At 34.6% G+C, this 24,126-nt stretch overlaps 1 protein-coding gene and 1 long non-coding RNA gene across 2 annotated transcripts; one reads left to right on the forward strand and one right to left on the reverse strand.

The window, feature by feature from the left end:
* The first annotated feature begins 498 nt into the window (after positions 1–498).
* On the forward strand, positions 499–2,854 carry LOC113292599. Its single transcript, XR_003331801.1, has 2 exons — positions 499–747; positions 2,422–2,854. It is a non-coding gene; the product is annotated as an uncharacterized LOC113292599 (long non-coding RNA).
* A 582-nt stretch (positions 2,855–3,436) lies between these two features.
* Positions 3,437–6,188, reverse strand: LOC113297047 (aspartyl protease family protein At5g10770-like). Its single transcript, XM_026545445.1, has 2 exons — positions 5,957–6,188; positions 3,437–5,014 (listed from the first exon to the last, which is right to left on the reverse strand). The coding sequence occupies exons 1-2, from the start codon at positions 6,069–6,071 to the stop codon at positions 3,723–3,725; spliced, it is 1,407 nt and encodes a 468-aa protein (XP_026401230.1). The 5' UTR covers positions 6,072–6,188; the 3' UTR covers positions 3,437–3,722.
* Positions 6,189–24,126: the final 17,938 nt, after the last annotated feature.

Below are 24,126 nucleotides of genomic sequence, written 5' to 3' on the forward strand. Positions count from 1 at the left end.
TTCAATTCAGGAAAAATTATAGGAAGTTTGGTTTATCTTATTCCCATCTCAATTCTCGTATTTGATTATTAATTTTAAGTAAAACTTGTGTATTATTACTACTTTCTTTTTATTTTTAACAATATATATGTATAATATATATATTTGTTTGTAATATTCAAGACCCTCCCGGCCCTACCCGCCCGAGCCCAAATTACAAAACAGGCTTGGATAGACCATGGGTACTAACTGTAGATAAATAACCCTGCCCGCCCGGCGCTTTTAATTTCATGGATAAGAAATGTTCCGGCCCGCCCTATACCGTCCCATTTAATAAATAGGTCGGGCTGCCCGGCCCGGCCCAATTTACACCCCTACACTGCTACAAACCATTTACAAAATGGTCATAAAACCGTTTGGGTCAGAGTTAAGTCAGACTGGGTCCACCACTCAGAGTTAGATTCTGTAAGTTACGTATTTATCCTCGAACTTGGGTTAACTGACGAGATGAAATCTAACAATACCTGGTTCGCCTCTTCCGTCTCTTAAACTTATTTTCACCGCCGCACTTCTTTCTCTTTCACTCTTATTAACCTTATTATTTTCTCTGCAACTGGTTGAAGATGGAGATTTAGTGTTCTTATGAAGATGAAAAGTTAGAGATGATGTTGTTATAAGTATTTGTTTCTGTATTCTGAAAAGCGTAAAGGGCAAGCTGGTTGTTCAACTGATGATTGAGACGCAAAAAATCGCATACAATTTCAACAGGTAATGTTCTTTCACCCTTTCTAGCAGTTCGAATCGCTTTTAATTTGGTTTTTAGTTTGGGTATTTTTTTCAGAAACCGTAATTAGAATTTGGAGATTTCTTGGAAACCCTAATTTCAGTATTTAAATCTCCAATGAAATGTAATTGCATGATACTGATAGTTTTGGTTTGTGTAAAATGGTGTCGAGCATGATAGTCAGGTCTTCTGTTAATGTTTTTTTTTTTTTTTTGATACATGAACCTCATGATTTACAGTGTTAAAACTTAAAATGGTTTTTCCCCATAATTGAGTATTAAATCCTTTCATTTTGATCCATGATTTTGCATATGTTTGTTTGTGTTTTAAATAATGCCTTGCTCTTATATATGTGTGTAGATGGTTAGGAATTGAGTGATTTCTCAATTAAAACTCTGAATTTTCCATGGAGCTAGCATGTATGATAGAATGTCTCACCGAACATTTATAATCACAGCACGGACAACCCTTTTAGAGGCTAGTTTCGGTGTGTATTGGTGGGGTTTTATCTAATGGTTTTTTCTCGAGAAATGTTTGTTGTGGTGTCCTCTATAACTTCTCCAAAGGGCATGTCGTTTGGATCTGTAGTTTAGAAGTTACAGCCTAAAATGCACAGGCAGTCGCAACTGATTTCCTTGAAGGACAGCAGGTGGCAGAGTTTTGTTGATTAGTTTTGGAGTAGTTAAACTCTGAACTAGTCCTTAGAGTCTTCTAAGGAGTTGTAGAGGGACATCTCTAGTTTCCAACTAGATATAATTTGCTTATTTTCATTGAAAAATGAAGCTTGTCTAGAATTTTTAATATATGCAGTCAAAGCTGAAAATCCTAAAATGGCAGGTTGTGTCATGGTCTGTTGGTGACTGTTTAAGCGACCATTTGAGTTATTTATCTGTCTATAGTTTATATGCGATATAATGCTGGTGTGGTTTGTAGTGAGATGATTTATGCTTTCATTCGAACTTTGTTGAAGGCTATAAGAATTGTTGAATGTAGGTAGTCAAGAACACCGACTTGAATTAAGCTTACCGTATTGCCCATTTAGTTGATGATGAATTGATGACTTAACGTATATGGTATGGATGTATGAAATCTGTAGCTTCTAGCTTACACTTATAGTGGTCTATATGTTGATTGTGACTACTTGTCAGATAGGTGGTTCTATGAATTCACTTGACATAAAAATGTTTTGAGTGTTAAAGTAAGGATTCAATTGTTAAGTGCTTGATTATAACAAGACTGGAAGGTATGATTTGTGGGTTTATACAAGACTGTATGCAGAACCTCTTTCGTTGTGGCATGATGATTACTAGTGCTTAAATATAGTTTGTTTCCGGGGAATTTTGAGTTATGCTCTATGATGGTTGTCGTGTGGAAATGTATTCTAGGATGATTAGTTTCATTTGAAGAATAGTTGTCCTCGGAAAGATGGTATTTATATAGCCAGTTAGTTTGAAAAACCCTCAACTGCTACTGTGTGCGAGTGAGTACTCTAGTCTTCGAGTTTATTAGTGAGTTGTATCACTCCATTTTGTTTTACTGTTGTTGCTGATGGTGGTGACGGAAAGTTATATGGGTTGATGATGGTTAAAATAGCATCTGCTTGTAAGATTTTTGGTTTTTTTCCTTCTGTTTGCTGATTTAATGTGATGGTTTTGAAGATGTTGATAGAGGTGGTAATGGACCTCCGCTGCTACGGTGGTTTTGGAGATGTTGATGGAGGTGGTAATGGACTGCTGCTGCTGCTGCTTTGGTGGTTTTGAAGATGGGGTGGGAATTGATATTGCTGTACTGGTCCGCATTCAGCACATGACTGACCATGGCTCCTAAAAGCTCACCATTCCACATCCAGGGGTCTAAATGGTGCCCATCTATCTGATTAACTATGGTTAAGTTACTTGGGTTATAAGTGAAGGGTATATAAGTAAAAAATTGGGACCGTTTTTTTCAAAACTGTTAGATCGAATGGTAGATGACCATTTTGTAAATCAAATTCAAAAGTGTGATCATTTTGTAAACCAAATTACAAAAGTATGACTAATTTGTAATTGGCCCTTAATCAAATTAAGTAAGAGCGTAACTGCCAATATTAAAAAAAAGATGGATAAGAGGTGATGAGTTTTACAACCTAGTGACCCTATTTTGATATCATTAGGTATGCCTCAAAAGAATGTTGTATGCCTGAAAACAGATTTCGTTTTAGTTGAGTTCTTAAGTCTAAATTTAAGCCTTAAGCCCGAATAACAAAATAATCAAGCCCACTTTTTCATTGGGTTCCTTGTTCGGCCACTGCGTAGTAGAACCACCAGACTCATCACCTGAACATGCAACGAATTTCATACGGGCAGTGATTTTTGTGTAACTCTGTAGAAATACATACAAATATTCATGCATTTAAGAATTATATAGACATTCTTCCTTATGATAAAAGCATGCGTTATCACTCGAGCCACACTCCCTAAAAGGACTGTTGAAGCCTTGAAGGATTTGCCAGATGTGGGGTATTTCAAGAGCTCACTCGGTAATGTTTGGAAATCAGCTAGATTAAATTGTGATTCAAAAAACAGGCTGTATAGCAAGACAGTGGGATACAGGAAACCGGTTAGACGAATGTACAAGCTTAGAGAAGTTGGATATGGAGTCTATTGAAATCAATCACAATCCACATAAGCCTCATTAAATAGAAAAGTTGTATGCTGACTGATGTCTTCCATTATAATAGAGTAGTACTACAGTAATTCACAATTAAACATCTTCCCATTTTACAAATAATTAAAAGCTAACTGTATACTGCTTTTCATTTTTTTCTTCGACACATAAATATGATAATTTACAAGGAATAAAACAAGGCAAAGTACCAAAGTAAAAATGATTATATATTTTTGTTTTTCTTGAGTAAAGGAAAACACCGTACTTCCATTTCATCAATCAGTAGTATTAACCTGTGACATAGTCACTTTCACTATGTACACCCACCAGCAGCAAACCCTATTTTTGAGTTAGTAACATCATAAGCAACTTTGAAAGTTTCTTGTTGAAGATTACCGATTATAGCAACTCCAGTATCATCATCATTACCAGCAAATGCCAAACAAGTAGTCCCAGTCTCAACTTCAATAACAACATTCTGGGCACTCAGTTTCATATCAGCACCACCTGAGAACACCACACTTACTGGAGGCACGACAATCCCCGCGCTGCTCGCTTTAAAACACGTGTCTAATATCGAAAATGCCGGGGCTGTCGGGTATTTTGACATTCCTTTCGCAAAAGCCACCTTTAATGCTGCATATATAGATGCAGGCAACCGTGTAATTACGGTACCCGAATCAATAATGGTGGATGTCTGATACTTATCTGCAGCTACGGCTATTGGGTATCCAGAAACAGTGATAGCTGTTAAACGTAGAAAATACAAAGTGGAGTCCCGGGGATCAGTTAACATCGGAGTGAACTTGTAATTTGTTGGATCATATGAAGTTTTCCCGATGGATAATGTGCCGGTAGAAGCCGATGTAGGTAGACAGTAAGAAAATACGTTCCCATACTTTGAAGATACCTGAGTTAACATCGAGAGTTTATTGCGACTGAGTCCAATAAGTCCTGCTGCTTTTCCAAAAAGCCCATCGTTGTCTTGCCCACATCCATAAACAAAGCCGTTTAAGTTTTCTGATGGACCTAAGCTTAATACATCACTACTCAAATACCCAATAGAATAGGAACTATCACCATAACTAGCTTGATAGATGCATACGTTTTTCTTTGAACACGCTGACGGATTAAGGGTGGCAGCTTCTAAACCAGTGCATTCCGCTGCGCTGCAGGTTACGGGTTTATACGTGCCGGACGCAGTGGGAGCAAATATTGGACCCAATTGACTATGGCAATATACTTGACAGGGTTGACACTGGAGCCATGTTAATGAACTACCTGTATCCACAATCATGGGGTAGGATTTTGATGGTGTACCCAAACCCATGTTAATGTAATAATTACCCGTATTTAATGCAGACCCGGGTTTTAACGGAATATTGATGGATTTGGGCTTTAATCTCGGTACTGACTTCTGTGATTTTGACGATGAGGTGGTAGTAATGGTGGATTTTATGAGTCTAGAGTTAAGGGTACGGACACGCTGCTCATCGTGATTAAGGATGTTGATCAACGGTTGTGATGCGGATAGAGGTGAGCATGGACCATGAACCTTGTGTAGTGTTAAATGTATACCCGATTTGTTTATGTGGTGGAGATCCTCTGCAAACATAAGAAGATAGTGATTTAGCGCGATTCATTGGTCTGTAAGTGAATACGTAGAAAGAGTATTTGTACGTGAATACAAACATAAATACAATACATGTGTATGTACGTATACTTATGAAATTCTAATATTGCGTCACAAAATTGATGGAAAAATAACACATAGTGCATGGGTGGGTTGTTGGCGTTTGCTTTATTAAAGACGTAACTATTGAATATAAGTGGCCCAATTAATACTTGGAAGTAAGCAATTATATAGCGACTGAATTGATATGCTAAACTATATGCAATAACAGTGACTGAATTTGTATGTTTTCCCGGAGTAGTAGGAGATACAAAACTAGTAGTAACAAATTTCAGAAGAAAGGCAAAAGAGGAAAAGAGAGGGAAATTTAGAAACAGAGATTTATTGATAATAAGAATCAATTATAGCACCAAAAATATATTTTTCAAAAAAAAAAATAAAGTTTGAAAGAAAAATATGATGATGTTTCAAACACCATGATTTTTAATCAGATTTTTTTTATTATCATAGTGGGTGGTGGACTAATAAGTCACTAATTATGTCATATTTCCACCACCGACTAATTCCCACTTAACACTGCTATGATAATACTGTTCTAAATGATCAGTGCAACAAAATGAAAGATTTTGGAATAAACTTATCAAATTTGAGGTGAAACAAAATTAGAAAAGAACTGCAACTATAACTAATGAATTCAGAGTTTTCTATACAAATATAAATATAGAGTGAGTATTTGAGTGAGAAAACAAATCAAAGAAACCGAACCAAAACTTTTGATGTAAGCGAAATTGAAAAGAGAGACGAAACCTATTATCGATCAAAAACACAAAAGAAAAGAAAAAACAACTTAATTTGGATGAAATTTGATTCTGAACATGGAAAACTAACTAATTAAAGACAACAATTTTGATTACCTTGAAGCTTGTGAGAGCACGTTTTGATATCTTGGCCTTCATCTCCAAAAGAGGAATTAGGCGCTGTTGCAAGAAATAGAAGATAGCTGAAGACAACACACAAAACCAAACCCATTTTTGATTTTTCTCTTCTCTTCTTTCTCAAAAGAAAATAAGTTAAGAGAAGTGTGTTGCCAATGCTGATCTCTCTCAATATATATAGACAGAAAATCTCATACACTACAAAAAGAGAAGGAGGAAAAGTTAAGTAAAGCATCACTTGTGTTGTGTCTATTTTAGTGGGAGAGTATGAGTGTGCATGTGAATATTCATTTTGACTCTTTTTCCATATTGTTGTTGCCTAAGTTCACATGAGACATGACTAGTTTTCCTTTTTTTTTTGGCAATAGGATTGTTTACAGCTGTGGTGTAAATGCAATTCCACCATATACAAGACTGGCTAAAAGAGATGGTTGCCCGGGCCAAAACCCAATTAGTATAGAAAAGAGAAGAAGAAGAAAAAAAGACTAAAAAAGTAATAACGATTTGTACATATTTTGTTTTCTTATGAAAGCTCAGGGGTTAAAAATTATAACAAACATTGTAAAAATTACTACACTATTTGTTTTGGTAAATAATTAAAGGAAAATGCTATCAATGCGTACGAGTGAAACTCATTAAACACTAAGTTTTTTTTATTGAACAAGTAAAAATGTAAAATTTTAATCTATTGAATTAATGGTCATAACACAATTCAATCTAATGAAGCAAAATTGAAGATATAGGAATGCATGAGTACTTTGGATATATATACCAAGGATTCAAGGTACTTCGACTGTTCGACAAGATCGCGAATACTGCTAAAATGATATGATTTGAGGCTTCTACTTTTTATATACCCCAGTGGTTGAGTTCCAGAGATAAGTTGTTGTTATGTCAAATCTAATTTCAATCAGTTTGTTATTAAGTTATTGTACATGTATTTAGTGATAAATGATGTTTTCTTTATGCATCTGTAATTATCCAGGCTGTTTTTTTTAATTAGTACTAATCATGTTTTTGTAAAAGAAATATTATCATTTTTTCATTTTAATCTATTTGTTAGAAAAGAAAGAGAATATTATTTTGGTTACTTATTTTAGTTTTTGTACTTTCCGATCAGGTTTAAGGAGATCCCAAGACTTACAAAAAAAAACAAAAAACAAAAAGAAAACTATATTTTTCATCGTCAAAGAATTCGGTGCAAGTGAGTTTCGAACTAGGGTCACTGGTATCATCACCCAATAACTTTATCACCGTACTACAGTGATAAAAATACATTTTACAAGAATTTTTTCACTCCTATCCTCATCTAAAACGCTAAGCATCTCACTACAAAAACTGTTAAGATAAATAATAACAAAGTTTTCCTTAGGGTGTGCTTACTAGCAAACAGGTAAGCATCCTTATTTGTCTTTCTATACACATGGGATTATCTAATAGAAAAATTCTCTTCGCAAATGAATTATCCTCCTCCAGATATGCCATACTAATTATAAAATTGAGTCCATGGATAAAATTGTTACTAGTCTCTCTTCTATTGAGTTTGGTAAAGCTCCTAAACCAAATGGTTTTTCAAGCCATTTCTCTAAGGTTTCTTGAACTATTAATTATATGTGATGATTTTGTTATTCAAAATGTCTTCAAAAACTTTAAATTGCTCAAGGAAGTGAACTGTACTTTTATGACTTTGGTAGCTAAGAAGAAAAATCTTAGTAGCATTGTGGATTGTAAACTTACTGCTTGTTGTAGAGTGGTGTATAAGTTCATAACTAAAATTATGCCCCTTAGAATGTAGCTAATTCTGAGGACTTTGATTCTTCCTTGTCAATCTGTTTTCATAGCTGGTATGTCTATCCAAGATAATATAATGTTGACTCATCAGATAGGAAGGAACTACCACATACCTAAAGGGGTTCTTAGATGAACTCGAAAGGCTTATGATATAGTGAGTTAAAAGGTTGTTCTCACTGCTTTGAAGAAAATAGGTTCTCCTAAAGTGTTTATTGGGTAGATAGAAAAGCGCTTAACTTATCCTAAATTTTCTATCCTTATCAATGGTTCTCCCTATGGTTACTTTGGAGTTAGAAGAGGGATAAGACAAGGATGTCCACTATCTCCTAATCTATATGTGATGGTGTTACAACTTTCAATTAATATTTTTCAGCAACACGTTACTGATGAAAAGTTTAGTATTCATCCTAGATGTAAATTAACAAATTTGACTCATTTGTGCTCTACAAATGATGTTCTTGTGTTTTTCCAAGGGGTCTTCTCGAGCTGATAAGAAACTTAAGAAGGGTATCGAGGAGTTTGCAGATTGTACTAGCCTGCAGATAAATAAGTAGAAAACTTCTTCGTATGCCTCTGTCTGTGGATGATGAGGATTGACATTCTATTCTTTATATCCTGAATTTTCATAAGATAAGTTACCTATGAGACATCTGAAAGTTCCTTTGCTTTATATAAGGCTCTCTTATTATGATTGACCTTGATTGCTAAGATAAAAGCTAGAGTTCAATCTTGAAAATTAAAACTCCATACTTTTGCTAGTAGATTAACTTTGATCAAGCATGTGTTGTCTTCTATTGGTTATCTTATTTTATTTTTCCAAGAGAGTGGTAAAGGAAATAAATATAATTTTTAGGAGATTTATGGGATAACTGTGAGTCATGGAAGAAACATTATCCTATTAGTTGGTCTACTATTTACTTACCTATCAGGAAAGGAGGTTTGGGTGTTAATATGTTCAGACCACAAATATTTCTTGAAAATACTGGGGCTACCGAAGTACACCACCAACTTTTTCTTAGACAATCCGTATGGACAAACTCAATACAACTTTGAGAGTTCAACTCAATCAAGGAATAGTGTCTAGAGTTATATATCTCTCTATCTTGCGATTAAAACGTTTATAAAACCAAGTACGTGAACCTAATTACAAAGACATAACTTGGACGGTATCAAAGACCAATATCCAGGAATCAATCAAGTCGAATCCAACAAACAAGGTCGGATGTATCTACTATGATTGATCAATGCACAACCAGTGATATTTCAATTATAAAGATAAACAAGGTCGGATATATCTATTATAATGCGGAAAAAGAAATAACACATACACCAGAAGTTTTGTTAACGAGGAAACCGCAAATGCATAAAACCCCCGGGACCTAGTCCAGATTGAACACCACACTGTATCAAGCCGCTACAGACACTAATCTACTACCAATTAGCTTCGTTCTTGAATGTAGTTGAGCCTGAACTCAGTCTCACATCGATTCAGGTACATTCGCGCTCCTTACGCCGCTTGAATCCTAGCAGGACTCCACGCAATTGATTCCCTTAGCTGACATCAAACGAACTAAGAGTTACTTCAACTCGATTGAAGACTTTAAACCAAATATGCCTCCCACATATTAAGCCTATATAAGTGATTTCCTTTACGATCAAAACAAATTTCGATCAAGGTAGTTTGGAAATCGATAGTTGTAGACAAAGTCTAGCTAACCTCAAATCCAGACTTATGCAACCTGAAGTGAAGCCTAGATTATTATTTACCTCACAAGTATAAAATTTGTGGAATCACAAAGTCTAAGACGAAGAGAACTTTGTGATTTCTGTCTATCTTGTTCAAGTGATAAATCAACAATCAAATAAGATCAGGATACTCCAGTTATCAAGATAAAGATAATTGGACCTGGCTTCATGAATCCCTATGAAGTCTTTGTAGTCGCTAAACCCTAAAAGGGTTTCTGGAGAGGACGACTCTAGATATAACTAGGACACACCAAAAAGTAGTGTCGGGATTCAAAGATCCCAGTTGCTTGGAGTTCCCCTTTTACATATAGACATTCAAAACATAGGTTGCTTTAGGTTTAAGCTAAGATAGCTTTGGAACCAAGCAATCAATATCCACCGTTAGATGAATCTCAAAAGACGAGGGTACCCAAATATACTTCAATCTAAAACTTTTCCACCTATAAGTCATTTTTCCAAAGTGATTGTCTATGGACTGAGTCGAGACAATCAACTAATCGGTTCACACTTCGTGTGATCGTCTATGGATACGATATCAAGACAATACAACAACGAAGTATGTTTACTTGATAATAGGTTCGGGCTTAACCAAACTCTAGGGATTGTCTATCAAGTAAAATAGGAATTAACGTTTGTGTGATTTACTTTAAATTATAATAAACACAATTATAATTGCGGAAAATAAAAGTAAATGATACAACAAGATTTTGTTAACGAGGAAACCGCAAATGCAGAAAAACCCCGACACTTAGTCCAGAATTGAATACTCTCGGAATTAAGCCGCTATACAAAAACAAACCAACTTCATATAGTTGATACCAATCAACTAAACCTATAGTTCACCTAGTTTCCTCAGTATCCCAGCACCTCCAACTTGTAAACAAGTCACGCACTTGGAACAATTCCTTTGGTTCGTAATCCAAACAGTAAAGGAACAACAAATCTGTTCGGTAACAACTCTTTTCAAACAAAGTGATATGAGTCTGACAAAGGCTCTTCCGTTTAACTAATTAACTCCTTTTTCGGGTCCTTAGATCAATCTCTCAACAACTACCGAAGAAATTGTTAAACTATGCAATCAATACTATTAATCGCAAAGAAGTGTATTGATGCCGATCTAATCAACTAATCAATCCAATCTATCATAAAGATAAACCGATTATAGTTGGATCCCTTTCCAGCCGAAACAAGTATTGTGTACACCAAATATTATGAACCCAAAAAGTATTCTTGTCTTCAAATTTTCTTTAATCTTCAATCAGCACCCTGCACACAATCAACTTAAATCTCTTGTGATCAATCACACACGGAACGGAGTCTGTTAACGTTGGATTATCACAATACATCTTTAGATCTACAAACAGTCTAAAGATCCCCGTCGAAACTTCGATCTAGTTTGAGTGAATCTTATATCAGAAGAGAAGATTCTCAAGCATAAACAAACTAGGTGCAATCAAAGTTCAACCACCGTTAGTCAATCAAATCAATCGAAAACTAAAATAAACTGCAATCTCTAGTTTCCCACCAACGGTTCTCAATCCCAAAAAAGTCTTTAAACCGAGCGGCCGTAAGAGATCTTTGCAAGTCCCTTTTCATACTTACAATCTTGGAACGATTTTCCACACTTCCATACAAGTTTAGAATTTGTTCGTCTGAATTCCAAGAACTATGTGATTGATTATCCTATCAAGTCACCAATCATGGGTTTCACGGTTCTATCAAAACAAGTTCGGTTCTACCTCCATGTGAGTATTGTGCATAGTCACGCTAGTTACCAAAATTTGGTTGACTAGGTACTAGGATCGGTTCCCCACAACTTATGGTAACTACATGTATTCGGTTGCACATGTCCATAGGATCGGTTCCCCCAAAACTACAAACTTGTTGCACATGTTCATAGGATCGGTTCCCCCATCTTTTAAAAACGTGTTCCACCCCTTACAAGGATCGATCCCCTCTTGTAAATTTGTTGCACCTTACTAGGATCGGTTCCCCCAATGACTAGATAAAAGTTGTTATTTACAAGGCATCGATCATGCCATCTTGAGTGATTACTTAAGATCGGTTTCACTAATAAAAGTCATACCAATACATAAGTCAGGCCTTGTGAACAGTTTTACCAAGATACGTAAACAAGTTTATGAGCGGTTATACTAAACACAAATATTGGTAATTCAAAATAGATTTGCAATGAATAACAATACCAATAAGCCTAGCGATTTCCCTTTCGATTCACAAAACAAGTTTATGAACTTACTTCCTTTAAACGAATGTAAAACATTGTTTCCTAGGATGAAATCTTCACTCATACCCATACATAATCACAATAGCATTCATATGATCATGTCGATGTATTATATACAAAGCTTAATGGTTAAGCAATAAACCTCGTATTGTATTCCTTAATATTATGTTTAACTAGAGTATCATACACAGCTTCTCAGTTATGTTTTCAATATGCACGACTTGAAAGATACGTTAGGGAAAGAAACAGTTCAAGTCAAATATTACTAACCTCAAGAGGAAGGATGATGTTGTCGTTGTATCTCCATACTTCTTCACATTCTTCAAGTTTTCATGTAATACTTGTAAGTCTCATATCCTAACACTTTCAAGCTAATCTATACGAAGTTGACTCTAGTATATAATCAAGCGACTCTTTAAATGAGTTTTGATCACTAAAATATGACAACAAAACTTGACATACCAACGCTTGGTGGGTTCAACCGAGATATGCTCTAACAATCTCCCCTCTGTCAATTTTAGTGACAAAACTCTTACATCATATGGATAAACAAATTACAAGAATTCATTACACACATACGCTTGATTCCAAGTTCAACAGAATAAAACCTGCATAAAATTCAATCCTTAAATGCCGTTGCTGACATCACAATAACAAAGCTAATACTCCCCCTAAAGGTGAGATAGGTAGATTTTCAATCTGCACGTCTTTGTTATTTCAATGTAGTTCCTCATAACTACATATCATATGGTACGTGACTCCCCCTTAGTCTATGCTTTCACTCTTTTCGTTAGCATAAACGTTTTAGCACAAATGTCTTTTCCCTTAGTGATACCAACTCACAACAAGTCAATATCACTTGTTTGCTCCATATATTTCTCCCCCTTTTTATCACAAAATGACAAAGAACGAAAAAATAAAGGACAAACCGAAAGGATCTTACAAATCTCACAAAGAGAATTTGCAAACCTATAAGAGTTGAGCACGAGGGTTTTACACATCATTTTAGATAACCAATATCAAAACCGAAACTACAAGTAATTTGGTTTTAACATGTTATCTAGGAAACAATTGCCCGAAGCAATTATCCCTAATAGTTTAACAAATCAAAAAATTGACTAAGCACCTTAGTTCTTTTGCTAAACCGATTGTACTAATACAATCGCTTGTTCGATAAGACCAAAATAAAGATCAGAATTAACTTTATTTTTCTCATCAGGCTCTAATTATTCTCAAAAATAACTTAGACCTTTCACTTTTAAACAAGACAAATACTAGGTTAGTTAACTAGTAATTCTTGTTAAGGCATTCGGTTAGACTTGAATAACCGAAACCTTCACATTTGATAAGTCTAACCAAGATCCGAAAAACTTAGTTTCTCTTATCCGAAAGTCACTTGGACTAAACAAATGATCCCGAAACACTTTTTTTAGGCCATAAACAATCCATACAAACCAAATAAATCAACTTGCATAATCATTTATCTTAACCGGAAGCAATTGAAACAAACATAGACATTATAGCACCCAATTGCACTGAAATTTTGTAAGCCTAAACAATTGATACCAAACAATAACGAAAGATAACAATAGTTTTTCTTAACCGGAAACAATTGAATCACAATCAAACATCCATACACAAATAATGGAATAAAAATCAATTGTAGCGAAATTTTGTTAAGCAAAAGCAATAAAGATATGAAATAAAATCATGCTTTTCTTAAACAGGAAAACAATTAACTAACAAGATTGTTACCTCAAATTCCGCATCCTCTTCTCCAATAATGTTTGCATCTTCTTTCCAGGGAGAATTGATACCGAAATATCATTATGTTGTCATCCTTATGCAAGACAAAAGAACAACAACAACCAACCTTTACCATAGAAAGGTTGAAAACCGGTTTTTAACTATTGCAAGCAAAAGTTGAAAACCCACGAAACACATATGCTTTTATGCTAAACCAAAACCGATTCTACTTATTATGACTTTTTCACATATTGTTTCTATCAGAACTCCTCATGATCCTTTGATAAAGCCTACCAACATGGGCTAGAACTTAATCCTGCTAAATCAAAAAGTCACCCAAATCATAAAGGTTCACATCATATTATGAGATCGAATATCAACGTAGTAAATCCGAAAACATACATATCATAAATCAATTTTCAATACACCCTAAAAATTCAACATGAAATCAAGTATTGCAATTACCTCTATCTTGTAGGGAATTGAATTGTGAAAACAACGCAAAAAAAAATGAGGTCATTCCGAGTTCGGACGAAGAAGTTATGGGAAAAACAGTTTTACACTTCTTCGTATGGGGACCTCTCACTAGGATCGGTTCCCCCCATTGCACCTATCACTAGGATCAATACCCCAAATGTTACTTGTGACGGATCACAACACTAAACTTTTTTGACATAACTTTTGCATACGATGTCCGAATTCAGTGATTTTTGGCTCATTTTAACCGTAAAAACAAGAGATACACATATATGATCAGTAGATATCAACACCATAACCTTAAAATAACCGTTTCTATCAAAACCTCAAATATAGATAGACAAAGTATGAGTATAGAAGAAAAGAAATCTCCCTAAAGATGTTAATTAGTCATATAATAACCGAGAGATCACGTGCTTAGTTTCATATACTTCCTCACCTTTCAAAAGATTGAGCACCAAGGTGAGCATGCACATTCTAACACACCTAGGTTGTGTTGAGTTGGGCCTTGTCTTGTTCGTCATGAGTGACTAAGACAGAATCATCATTCTTGACCTCTTGCTTGGTTTGTTTTCTCTTGTTCCATCTCTTGTTTTTCTTCTTTTACTTGTGATGAAGAGTGTCATTATCACAACCTTTACTAGTACAAGAGATTTCAGACATGATGTATTTCTATAGTCTTTCAAGAAGATTCTTATAATTATTATCACCAATAATTAACAGCTGAGGGTCATTCTTGTGACTAACTTTTGGTCACTTCTTGGTTATGAAGGACTTCGGGACCCATTTAGAGATGGGTTTCGCAGGAGTGGCTTTCTCCTTCATATCATTAGGACGATAGTCATTTTGAATACTTTGCGAAACATCCTTTCTCCAATTTGGAACATCAGATCTTGTTTTTGCATTTAAAAAGTCATCTCTCTTTCTATAATTGAGTCTTTTATGAAATGACCTTGTCGAGTGATATGCAAAATTTGAACTATCATTATAATAATTCTTTTTCCTAAACTTAGGACAATACCGATCTGAGTTCCTTTGCGGACCAATCTTAGCAATTCGTTTGATACACAAGAAAGTGCATCTTGCATCTTACGAACTTTGTATTCCCATTGCAAGTGTCCTTTATTACCACAATAATAACAATGCTTAGGATAAACATACGAAGTATGAGTTTTAGTGTTACCTTTTTGTGGATCTTCTTGCATTGGAGCTCGACGAGTTTTCTTCTTCTTCTTCTTCTTCTTCTTCTTCTTCTTCTTCTTCTTCTCCTTGTTCAACGTTGTTGCTTTCTTGACATTAGCATAAGTGGTTTCTTTGATTGTTGTTGGTTGAACACAATTCTTAGGCTTGACTGGGTTTACTTCTTCACAAGAAATAGTATCATTTTGACAACAGTGGAAGCCTCTGGTTGAGAAGAATTATTAGCTTTAACAAATTTTACCTCTTTGTTAATATTTGAAGCATTTATTCCCTTATAGCCCAATCCTCGTGTATCACGATGATTTCTACTTGCTTCTAACATTGAGGTTAAATTGTTTGAGCTAACATTGAACTTTTTAAGGTCCAAAATTTCTTCTTCCAATGTCTTGATTTTATCAAGAGCACCAGCTAGATCAACCTTAAGATGTTTTTCTCGTGAGAGATATACACCTTCTTTCTCTTCAAAAATCTTTGGTTGAGAATTAACCCTTGCTTCAGATTCAACAAGTTTCTTTTTCGACAAAAAGAGATCTCTTCGAAGATTTTCACATTCTAATTTCTTAGAATTTAGCTCGTCAGTACGATCTTTAAGAAGAGAATCATTGATTTGGTAACCAATACAATATCCTTGAAAAACCTTCTTCAATTTCTTGTTTTCACGACAAAGAGGAGTCATAAGACCAACGAAATCTGAAGAACTCAGTTTTTTATTTTTCAAAGGATTCAGTAGTTTAGAGTATTCTGAGATATCCTCTTCTACTTCTCGTTCAAAATCTGAGTCATCATCATTGGAAATTTCATCCATCCTTTCTTCTAGACAAATTTTCCAGTTGTCATCGGTTTCTACATCATTAACAAGATTAACTTGTCTCGTAGAATCCCTAGAGATGATTTCATCAGATATTGAATCGTAGATGCCATCATCAAGTGTTAATTCAAAACTCTTGATGTCTTGCTTTAAGTTAACTGAATCATTCATTAGATTCAATTCTTATAGGTTGGATCACACCAAACACAGATTGTTAGATCTTTTCGTGTTTGCCTGCTCTGATACCAATTGAAAAGACGCGGGTACCCAAATATACCTCAATATAAAACTTTTCCACCTATAAGTCCTTTTCCGAAAGTGATTGTCTATGGGCTGAGTCGAGACAATACAACTAATCCGTTCACACTTCGTGTGATCATCTATGGATACGAGATCGAGACAATACAACAACGAAGTATGTTTACTTGATAATAGGTTCGGACTTAACCAAACTCTAGGGATTGTATATCAAGTAAAATAGGAATTAACGTTTGTGTGATTTACTTTAAATTATAATAAACACAATTATAATTGCGGAAAATAAAAGTAAATGACATAGCAAGATTTTGTTAACGAGGAAACCGCAAATACAGAAAACCACGCGACCTAGTCCGAATTGAATACTCTCAGAATTAAGCCGCTATACAAAATCAAACCAACTTCGTATAGTTGAGACCAAACAACTAAACCTATAGTTCACCTAGTTTCCTCAGTATCCCTGCGCCTCCAACTTGTAAATAAGTCACGCACTTGGAACAATTCCTTTGGTTTGTATTCCAAACAGTAAAGGAACAATAACTCTGTTTGGTAACAAATCTTTTCAAACAAAGTGATATGAGTCTGACAAAGGATCTTCCGTTTAACTAATAAACTCATTTTTCGGGTCCTTAGATCAATCTCTCAACAACTACGAAGTAATTGTTAGACTATGCAATCAATACTATTAATCATAAAGAAGTGTATTGATGTCGATATACTCAACTAATCAATCAAATATATCATAAAGATAAATCGATTATAGTTGGATCCCTTTCTAGCCGAAACAAGTAGTGTGTACACCAATGATTATGAACCCAAAAAGTCTTCTTGTCTTCAAATCTTCTTTAATCTTCAATCAGCACCTGCACACAATCAACTGGAATCTCTTGTGATCAATCATACACATAACGGAATCTGTTAACGTTGGATTATCACAAGACGTCTTTAGATCTACAAACAGTCTAAAGATCCCCGTCGAAACTTCGATCTAGTTTGAGTGAATCTTATATCAGAAGAGAAGATTCTCAAGCATAAACAAACTAGGTGCAATCAAAGTTCAACCACCGTTAGTCAATCAAACCAATCGAAAACTAAAATAAACTGCAATTATCTAGTTTCCCACCAACGGTACTAATAGAGCTTCTCAATCCCAAAGAAGTCTTTAAACCGAGCGGTCGTAAGAGATTTCTCCTAATTAGGGTACTCTCCTCTCCGATAGGCGGCTCCACTAGTAAAAACACAACTGAGGTATTTTTGCTGGCTCTAAGGATTAGTTTTCTAGAAATGCAAACTTCAATATTTATAGACAAGGAAGTTTGGACACCAAGGAATTTCCAAAACCGAATATTCTCAAAGATATGCAATAAACACAAAATCGGTTTTCATAATTCCTGGAAATGTACTGTCCAAATATTGACCGAAATCCCAATAGAAAAATCTATAATCAGTAAATGCACATTACTAATTATTATTTTCTAAATATATGCATTTAATTGTTGGAGATTAAATAGCATATAAAAACTAAGAAACCTTAATTAAAAGATTCTCAATTTATTTCGATCCTGGGATTCTCCTTTAGCTATTAAGGAATATCTTTGAACAATTAATGATAAGAGTTACTGCACATGTTCAAAGTATGTCGACATCTTTACTTTGCAAGTCCTTTTTCATACTTACAATGAAACGATTTGCCACACTTCCAAACAAGTTTAGAATTTGTTCGTCTGAATTCCAAGAACTATGTGATTGATTATCCTATGAAATCACCAATCATGGGTTTCACGGTTCTACCAAAACAATTTCGGTTCTACCTCCATGTGAGTATTGTGCATGGTCACGCTAATTACCAAAATTCGGTTGACTAGGTACTAGGATCGGTTCCCCACAACTTATGGTAACTACATGTATTCGGTTGCACATGTCCATAGGATCGGTTCCCCCAAAACTACAAACTTGTTGCACATGTTCATAGGATCGGTTCCCCCATCTACTAAAAACGTGTTGACCCCTTACAAGGATCGATTCCCCTCTTGTAAATTTGTTGCACCTCTTACTAGGATCGGTTCCCCAATGACTAGATAAAAGTTGATATTTACAAGTCATCGATCACACCATCTTGAGTGATTACCGGTTTCACTAATAAAAGTCATACCAATACATAAGCCAGGCGTTGTGAATAGTTTTACCAAGATACATAAACAAGTTTATGAGTGTTTATACTAAACACACATATTGGTAATTCAAAATAGATTTGCAATGAATAACAATACCAATAAGCCTAGCGATTTCCCTTTCGATTCACAAAACAAGTTTATGAACTTACTTCCTTTAAACGAATGTAAAACATTATTTCCTAGGACGAAATCTTCATTCATACCCATACATAATCACAATAGCATTCAAATGATCATGTCGATGTCTTATATACAAAGTCTAATGGTTAAGCAATAAACCTCGTATTGTATTTCTTAATACTATGTCTAACTAGAGTATCATACACAGCTTCGCAGTTATGTTTTCAATATGCACGACTTGAAAGATACGTTAGGGAAAGAAACAGTTCAAGTAAAATATTACTAACCTCAAGAGGAAGGATGATGTTGTTGTTGTAGCTCCATACTTCTTTACATACTTGTAAGTCTTCATGTAATACTTGTAAGTCTCATATCCTAACACGTTCAAGCTAACCTATACGAAGTTGACTCTAGTATATAATCAAGCGACTCTTTAAATGAGTTTTGATTAACTAAAATATGACAACCAAACTTGACATACCAACGCTTGGTGGGTTTAACCGAGCTATGCTCTAACAGAATCTTTGAATCTGGTTTATATAAACAATATATATACTCTGGTTAGGTGAAACCGTAACTGAACCGTGTATAAAGACTATGTTCAAGGTTGTTAACCAAAACTAGCCGATATAAACTTCTAGGCTTAACATCCATCTTCATGAACACTTAAGACATTAACCTTGAATCACAATCATGTGATCAAATAAGTCTATGGTGTTTTTAGAGATTCGATCAAATTCTAATTATCTCGTAGAAATAATTCTATTGCATTTGAAAAAAAAACAACATGGTTAGTCGATGTAAAAAGTACAAATATCATTGTCGTTCGTGAGTCAGGTCATTCACAGTATTGTACTGATTTGTACACTATTAATCACAATCAAGCTCCGGAGTTCACAAAAAAATTTAGGTTTGCGTACCGGTATGGATACTAAACCAAGTTCCGGAACACATAACTTTTCTGGTATGTGTACCAGTATGGATACCAACCGGTTATGTGACCACAGTTCCTTTTCGGTTTGCATACGGGTATGCGTACAGATCCATTTCACGAGTCAAACATATTTTACATGATGAGCATAAAGGTACGCGTATCACAAATATGCAAGTCGACATATAGCTACTCTGCTACATGTACGAGTACATATAATACATATTCAGACTTATAACAGTTTTCTCAGTTTGTAAGACTGATAACACCGTCTTGTATCCGAATATAGTAGTTCTATATTTCTTTCTAAATCGATTCGAAACATTCCCGAATAACATCAATGACACATATCACTGTTCCAAGCTATTTTCGAATGATGAAACTTGAATCATTATTTTGATTGCGAACAATAAATTGTCCTTAACCGAAATTCATTAAGTATGAACAAAGGTTAGTTATTATTTTTCGAGAAGTCCCCTAACTTGGTAATTAGTTCTCGACTCGAAATTCTTGAATATGCATGATAGTCTAATTAGTTACGCGACAACATCTAAAGGATATAAAAGTGAATATAACTTGAGAAATAGGTGGTTCAGTCGTCACTTACCTTTTGTTGATGAAGTTCTCCAAAAGCTTCAGTTGATCTTCGCCTTCAAATGGTAGAACGCTATGACGACTGGTTCGTTTCTCAACTACTTCTATCCTAGTCTGAGACTTAACTAATTATAGACGAGGAATCAAGATATAGTTTTGACAACTAAATTTGACAACAAGCTTGAGATAACAACACTTTTTAGTTCGACCGAGCAATGCTCTAACATTTCTGCTAATGTGAGACATCTTTAGGATCATATTTCTGGTAAGAAGTCTATTTGGACTGGTTGGGTTAAAAAGAATCTAATCAAAGGTAAGAAGGACTTTGTCTATTCCCCAAGATGCTTCTTGGTGTTGGATCACGGGACTCCGACTAGAGATATGGTCTTTAATATTCTTGGTAATGGTGCTGATACTAATTTTTTTCATGATAAGTTGCATCCTAAAGGTAGACTGAGTGATTGGATTGACTCATCTGTAATTCAAGACTATTTTCCCAATAAAAAGAATAAGGTTTTTGAGTTTCTGGGAAAGGAAGAATGGGTATTTCCTTAGCGAGAATGTTGAGAGTAACATTGTTTTTTCTCATCTGTCTAAAATTGAGTTTAATTCCATGGAGAAGGATAAATTGGTTTGGGTTGTGAGAATTAAGACTTATAAAGCTCTATGTTCTCATGGTATGCAGGTGAGTTGGTATCCTCTTGTTTGATTCAGATTACATATTTCTGAACATTCTTTTATACTTGGATAGTTTTGCATTGAAGATTAAAACTAGAGATAAACCGCTATAGTGGAGGGTTATTAATACTTCTGGTTCGGTAGTTCTGAGGAGGGGAATGAAGTACATTTATTCCATGGTTGTGAGTTTGCATCTCAGATCTGGAAGGGTTTAATTATTATGATGGGTTACAATAGAGATATTTGTGGTACTTGGCTTAAGGAAATTTGATGGTGTTATATATTATTTTAAAGGAAATTCTACTATTGCGATGATCAAGAGGATGTTGTTTAACAATTTTGTTTATAATATGTGGAGGGAGAGGAATTCCAGAATTTTTGCTGCGAAGTGTAAATCTATAGATTATTTGAGCTTTCTTATTGTGTAGGATGTTTGGTTGAAGCTTAGATCTCATAGTTTAAAGGATGGGGCAATTGATGCTAATAAGAAATTCATGAGAAATATGGAGAATTAACTATGAATTCACTATAAGATAACCAATTTATTTGTTCTTTGGTTGATCCAACTGGATATGGTGTTATGATTAATATTGTTGGCTCAATGTCAGCGGATGGTGCTGGTTTTGGAGCTATTAGTAGGGACTCTCTTGGAGATCATTTGATTCAACTACTGGGTGTTGTCATCTCATTTGTGGTAGTGCCCATGAGATGCAAGGAGTTGAGCTCGGTCTGAAGATTTCTTTGGTGATGAAAGCTTAATGCATTTATTTATGTATTGATTTTATGTCTACTTGTGTGTTATTGCAGTCATCCAATCTAAACCTCCTTGGAATACTGTTCAGATTTGGAGGAGAATTAAGATGCTGCTGAGTAAGTTTTGTTTTGTGAAGATTAGTCGCTGTTAAGAAAAATTACCTAGTTGGGAGTCATCCTAGTTCTACTTTTGTAAAGATTACTAAGGAGGAGTTCTCCTCTGATTTTGGAAAGGCATGAAAGGTGTTTACGAGGCATTAGTTTTGATTTGTTTTTTGTTTTGGCTCGTTTTCTTTTTCCTATTTGTTTTCTTTGTTTGGTTGGGGTCTCTTTTTCTTTGATTTTTTTTTTATTTGATTTTTTTCCCAAAATATAAATAAAATATAAAAGTCATTTTCATATTCATGAAATAACATAATTTATAATTAACTTTTTTCTTGTGTTTGTTGAATATCATAGCTCTAACAATTTCAAATTTGAGTAAATCGTTGAAATAGTTTTTTAGTCATTTACACATCTAATCTAAATATCCATGTTTATATTTTTCATAAGATTGTCCCTTCAAATCGAAACAGATTTATATTATTGGAACCAAATTAAAGGAATGTATAAGCTTGGATTTGTGATTGTAAATAATAATTAAACCCAATTTTCAATTATTTAGTTGATGATTAATTTTTGGCCGACAGCAGTCTAGCTCAAAAGAATATATACTAAACTTAAATTAATCATACATAATTGACAAATTATTCATGAAAGATTCCATGATTTGGACTATTTAAAGATCCTCTAATTATAAATTCTCTCCACAAATCAAATTTACACAAAAAGATTCATCAAAATCGATTGTAACACTTATTATTATTTTTTTGCTAAGAAAAAGGAACATTGTATTGTAACACTTATTACTGTTTCAATCATATATGTATCTACTCTTAACGAGTGATGGCAAACCATACAGTTCTATGTTTCTTTCGACATGAACGTGTTTAAAACGCAACATTTTAAAACGTATGTGAAGCTTTAAAGGAAAAGTGTGTGAAAGAATTTTTCATCTGGTATGAAAGGAAAAGAAGAATATTGATGTTAATAATTGCGGTGTATATCCACCAAGAACAAAAAAGAGCAGTCACAATCTTTTCTAATTTCCTTCTATATTAAACATCTTCATGTGCACTTAGAAGATAATTCTTTAAGCAACAGTGCCTTATTAGAAAGATAATGATGAAAATTAATAGAGAGTGAGTGGTGGAAGATGGAGATTGAGGAAGTTGATTGAAATTGATGGTGGGCACCTAAATAATTCAATGAAGCTATTAAAAGAATTAGAAGCTAAATAAACTTACTCATTTCTGCACTCTATAACCCGCCCTACGGGTGGCGTATGCTATTGCAAATGACCACTAATGTCGCACCCTAGTGCGCTATATCTACACACTCTTTGTTTATTTGTGAACCAATAATCTTATCTTAAATGCACAAAAACAGAAGGGGACTAGCCTTAGCCTAATTGGTCTGTTGCTCAATTAAAGTTTTGCGTGCTCTTTTCTTTATGATAGAACTGTTCGGTAAGCACAAAACAGAAATTTTCTAACAACTAAATGTATCTAGGTCATGTTAAAATGGGAAGTTGTCAATACGGGTAAGAAAAATGAAAAGAAAATAACATAATCAACTTTGTTTCGAGTAAAAGACTAGACCATATTGGAAGTGCATAGGAGTCTAGTGCAGCCTAGACATTTATTTCCAATCAACCAAAGTTTATAGATTGATTTAATAGTCTCACCTTATAGCAATCGACCTTGCTATGGTGACTTTTTTTTTGAATGTATGTTATTTGTTCGCATCTGTAACGCGATTGAACGCCTAAGTATTCTAATTTAATTTTTGATTAGTTCTAAATATATTTTAATTTTTAGTATTTTTGGAATGAATATCATGACCGAAAAGATGACAGTCTTACAAAATAAGTCAAGTTGCTATCTTTTTTTTTCTTCCAAGAGTAATCACGGATTTGGGAAGTGACCACGTAAATATAAGTTAAATAGCAGCGCGTCATGTAATGTAGGCGCATAGTATCCATAGATAGGTGCAAGAAAAATATCAGACATGAAAAGACTACCTACCTTTCGTCCTACGCAAAAAAAAAAAAAAAAAAAATGTAGTACTGAGAAAACAAGATGACCACTTCGTCTAGGCAAGTGCTACAAATGCAGCTAAAGCATATTTCGCAAAATTATGCATTTTTGTTTTTTTTATCCATAAAGAACTTGATGCTAACGAGTTTTAAACTCAGACGATTGGTATCATCACTCAATAACTGACGTCCACATAGAATCACATCTTAAAAGAGAGAAAATGACTCGTCACCTTTTATTATCTGGATGATGATCCAGCGTCCAAAGATTCCAGTCGTTATTGAAAATACTTGGACTTAAATCAGTTGGGTATAGTGTGTTACCGTACATTTTTTCAAGCAAAGCCATATAAAAACAAATCACTGTATGTTGTGTCAAGGTTTGGATGGCGTTGTATAGTGTTTGGACCTACCAGGTACCAACAAGGCAACCACTGCTTTCCCGGCTCCACGGCCAACACTTCTTATGAGTACCAGAAACTGCGTCCCTG

Source organism: Papaver somniferum, chromosome 7, assembly GCF_003573695.1.
Source record: "Papaver somniferum cultivar HN1 chromosome 7, ASM357369v1, whole genome shotgun sequence".
Lineage (NCBI taxonomy): Eukaryota > Viridiplantae > Streptophyta > Magnoliopsida > Ranunculales > Papaveraceae > Papaver > Papaver somniferum.

Coding starts and splice junctions, on each gene's coding strand:
- LOC113297047 (XM_026545445.1), bottom strand. CDS start 6,071: ATGGGTTTGGTTTTGTGTGTTGTCTTCAGCTATCTTCTATTTCTTGCA. Junction 5,015..5,956: donor GTGCTCTCACAAGCTTCAAG/GTAATCAAAATT, acceptor TTATGTTTGCAG/AGGATCTCCACCACATAAAC.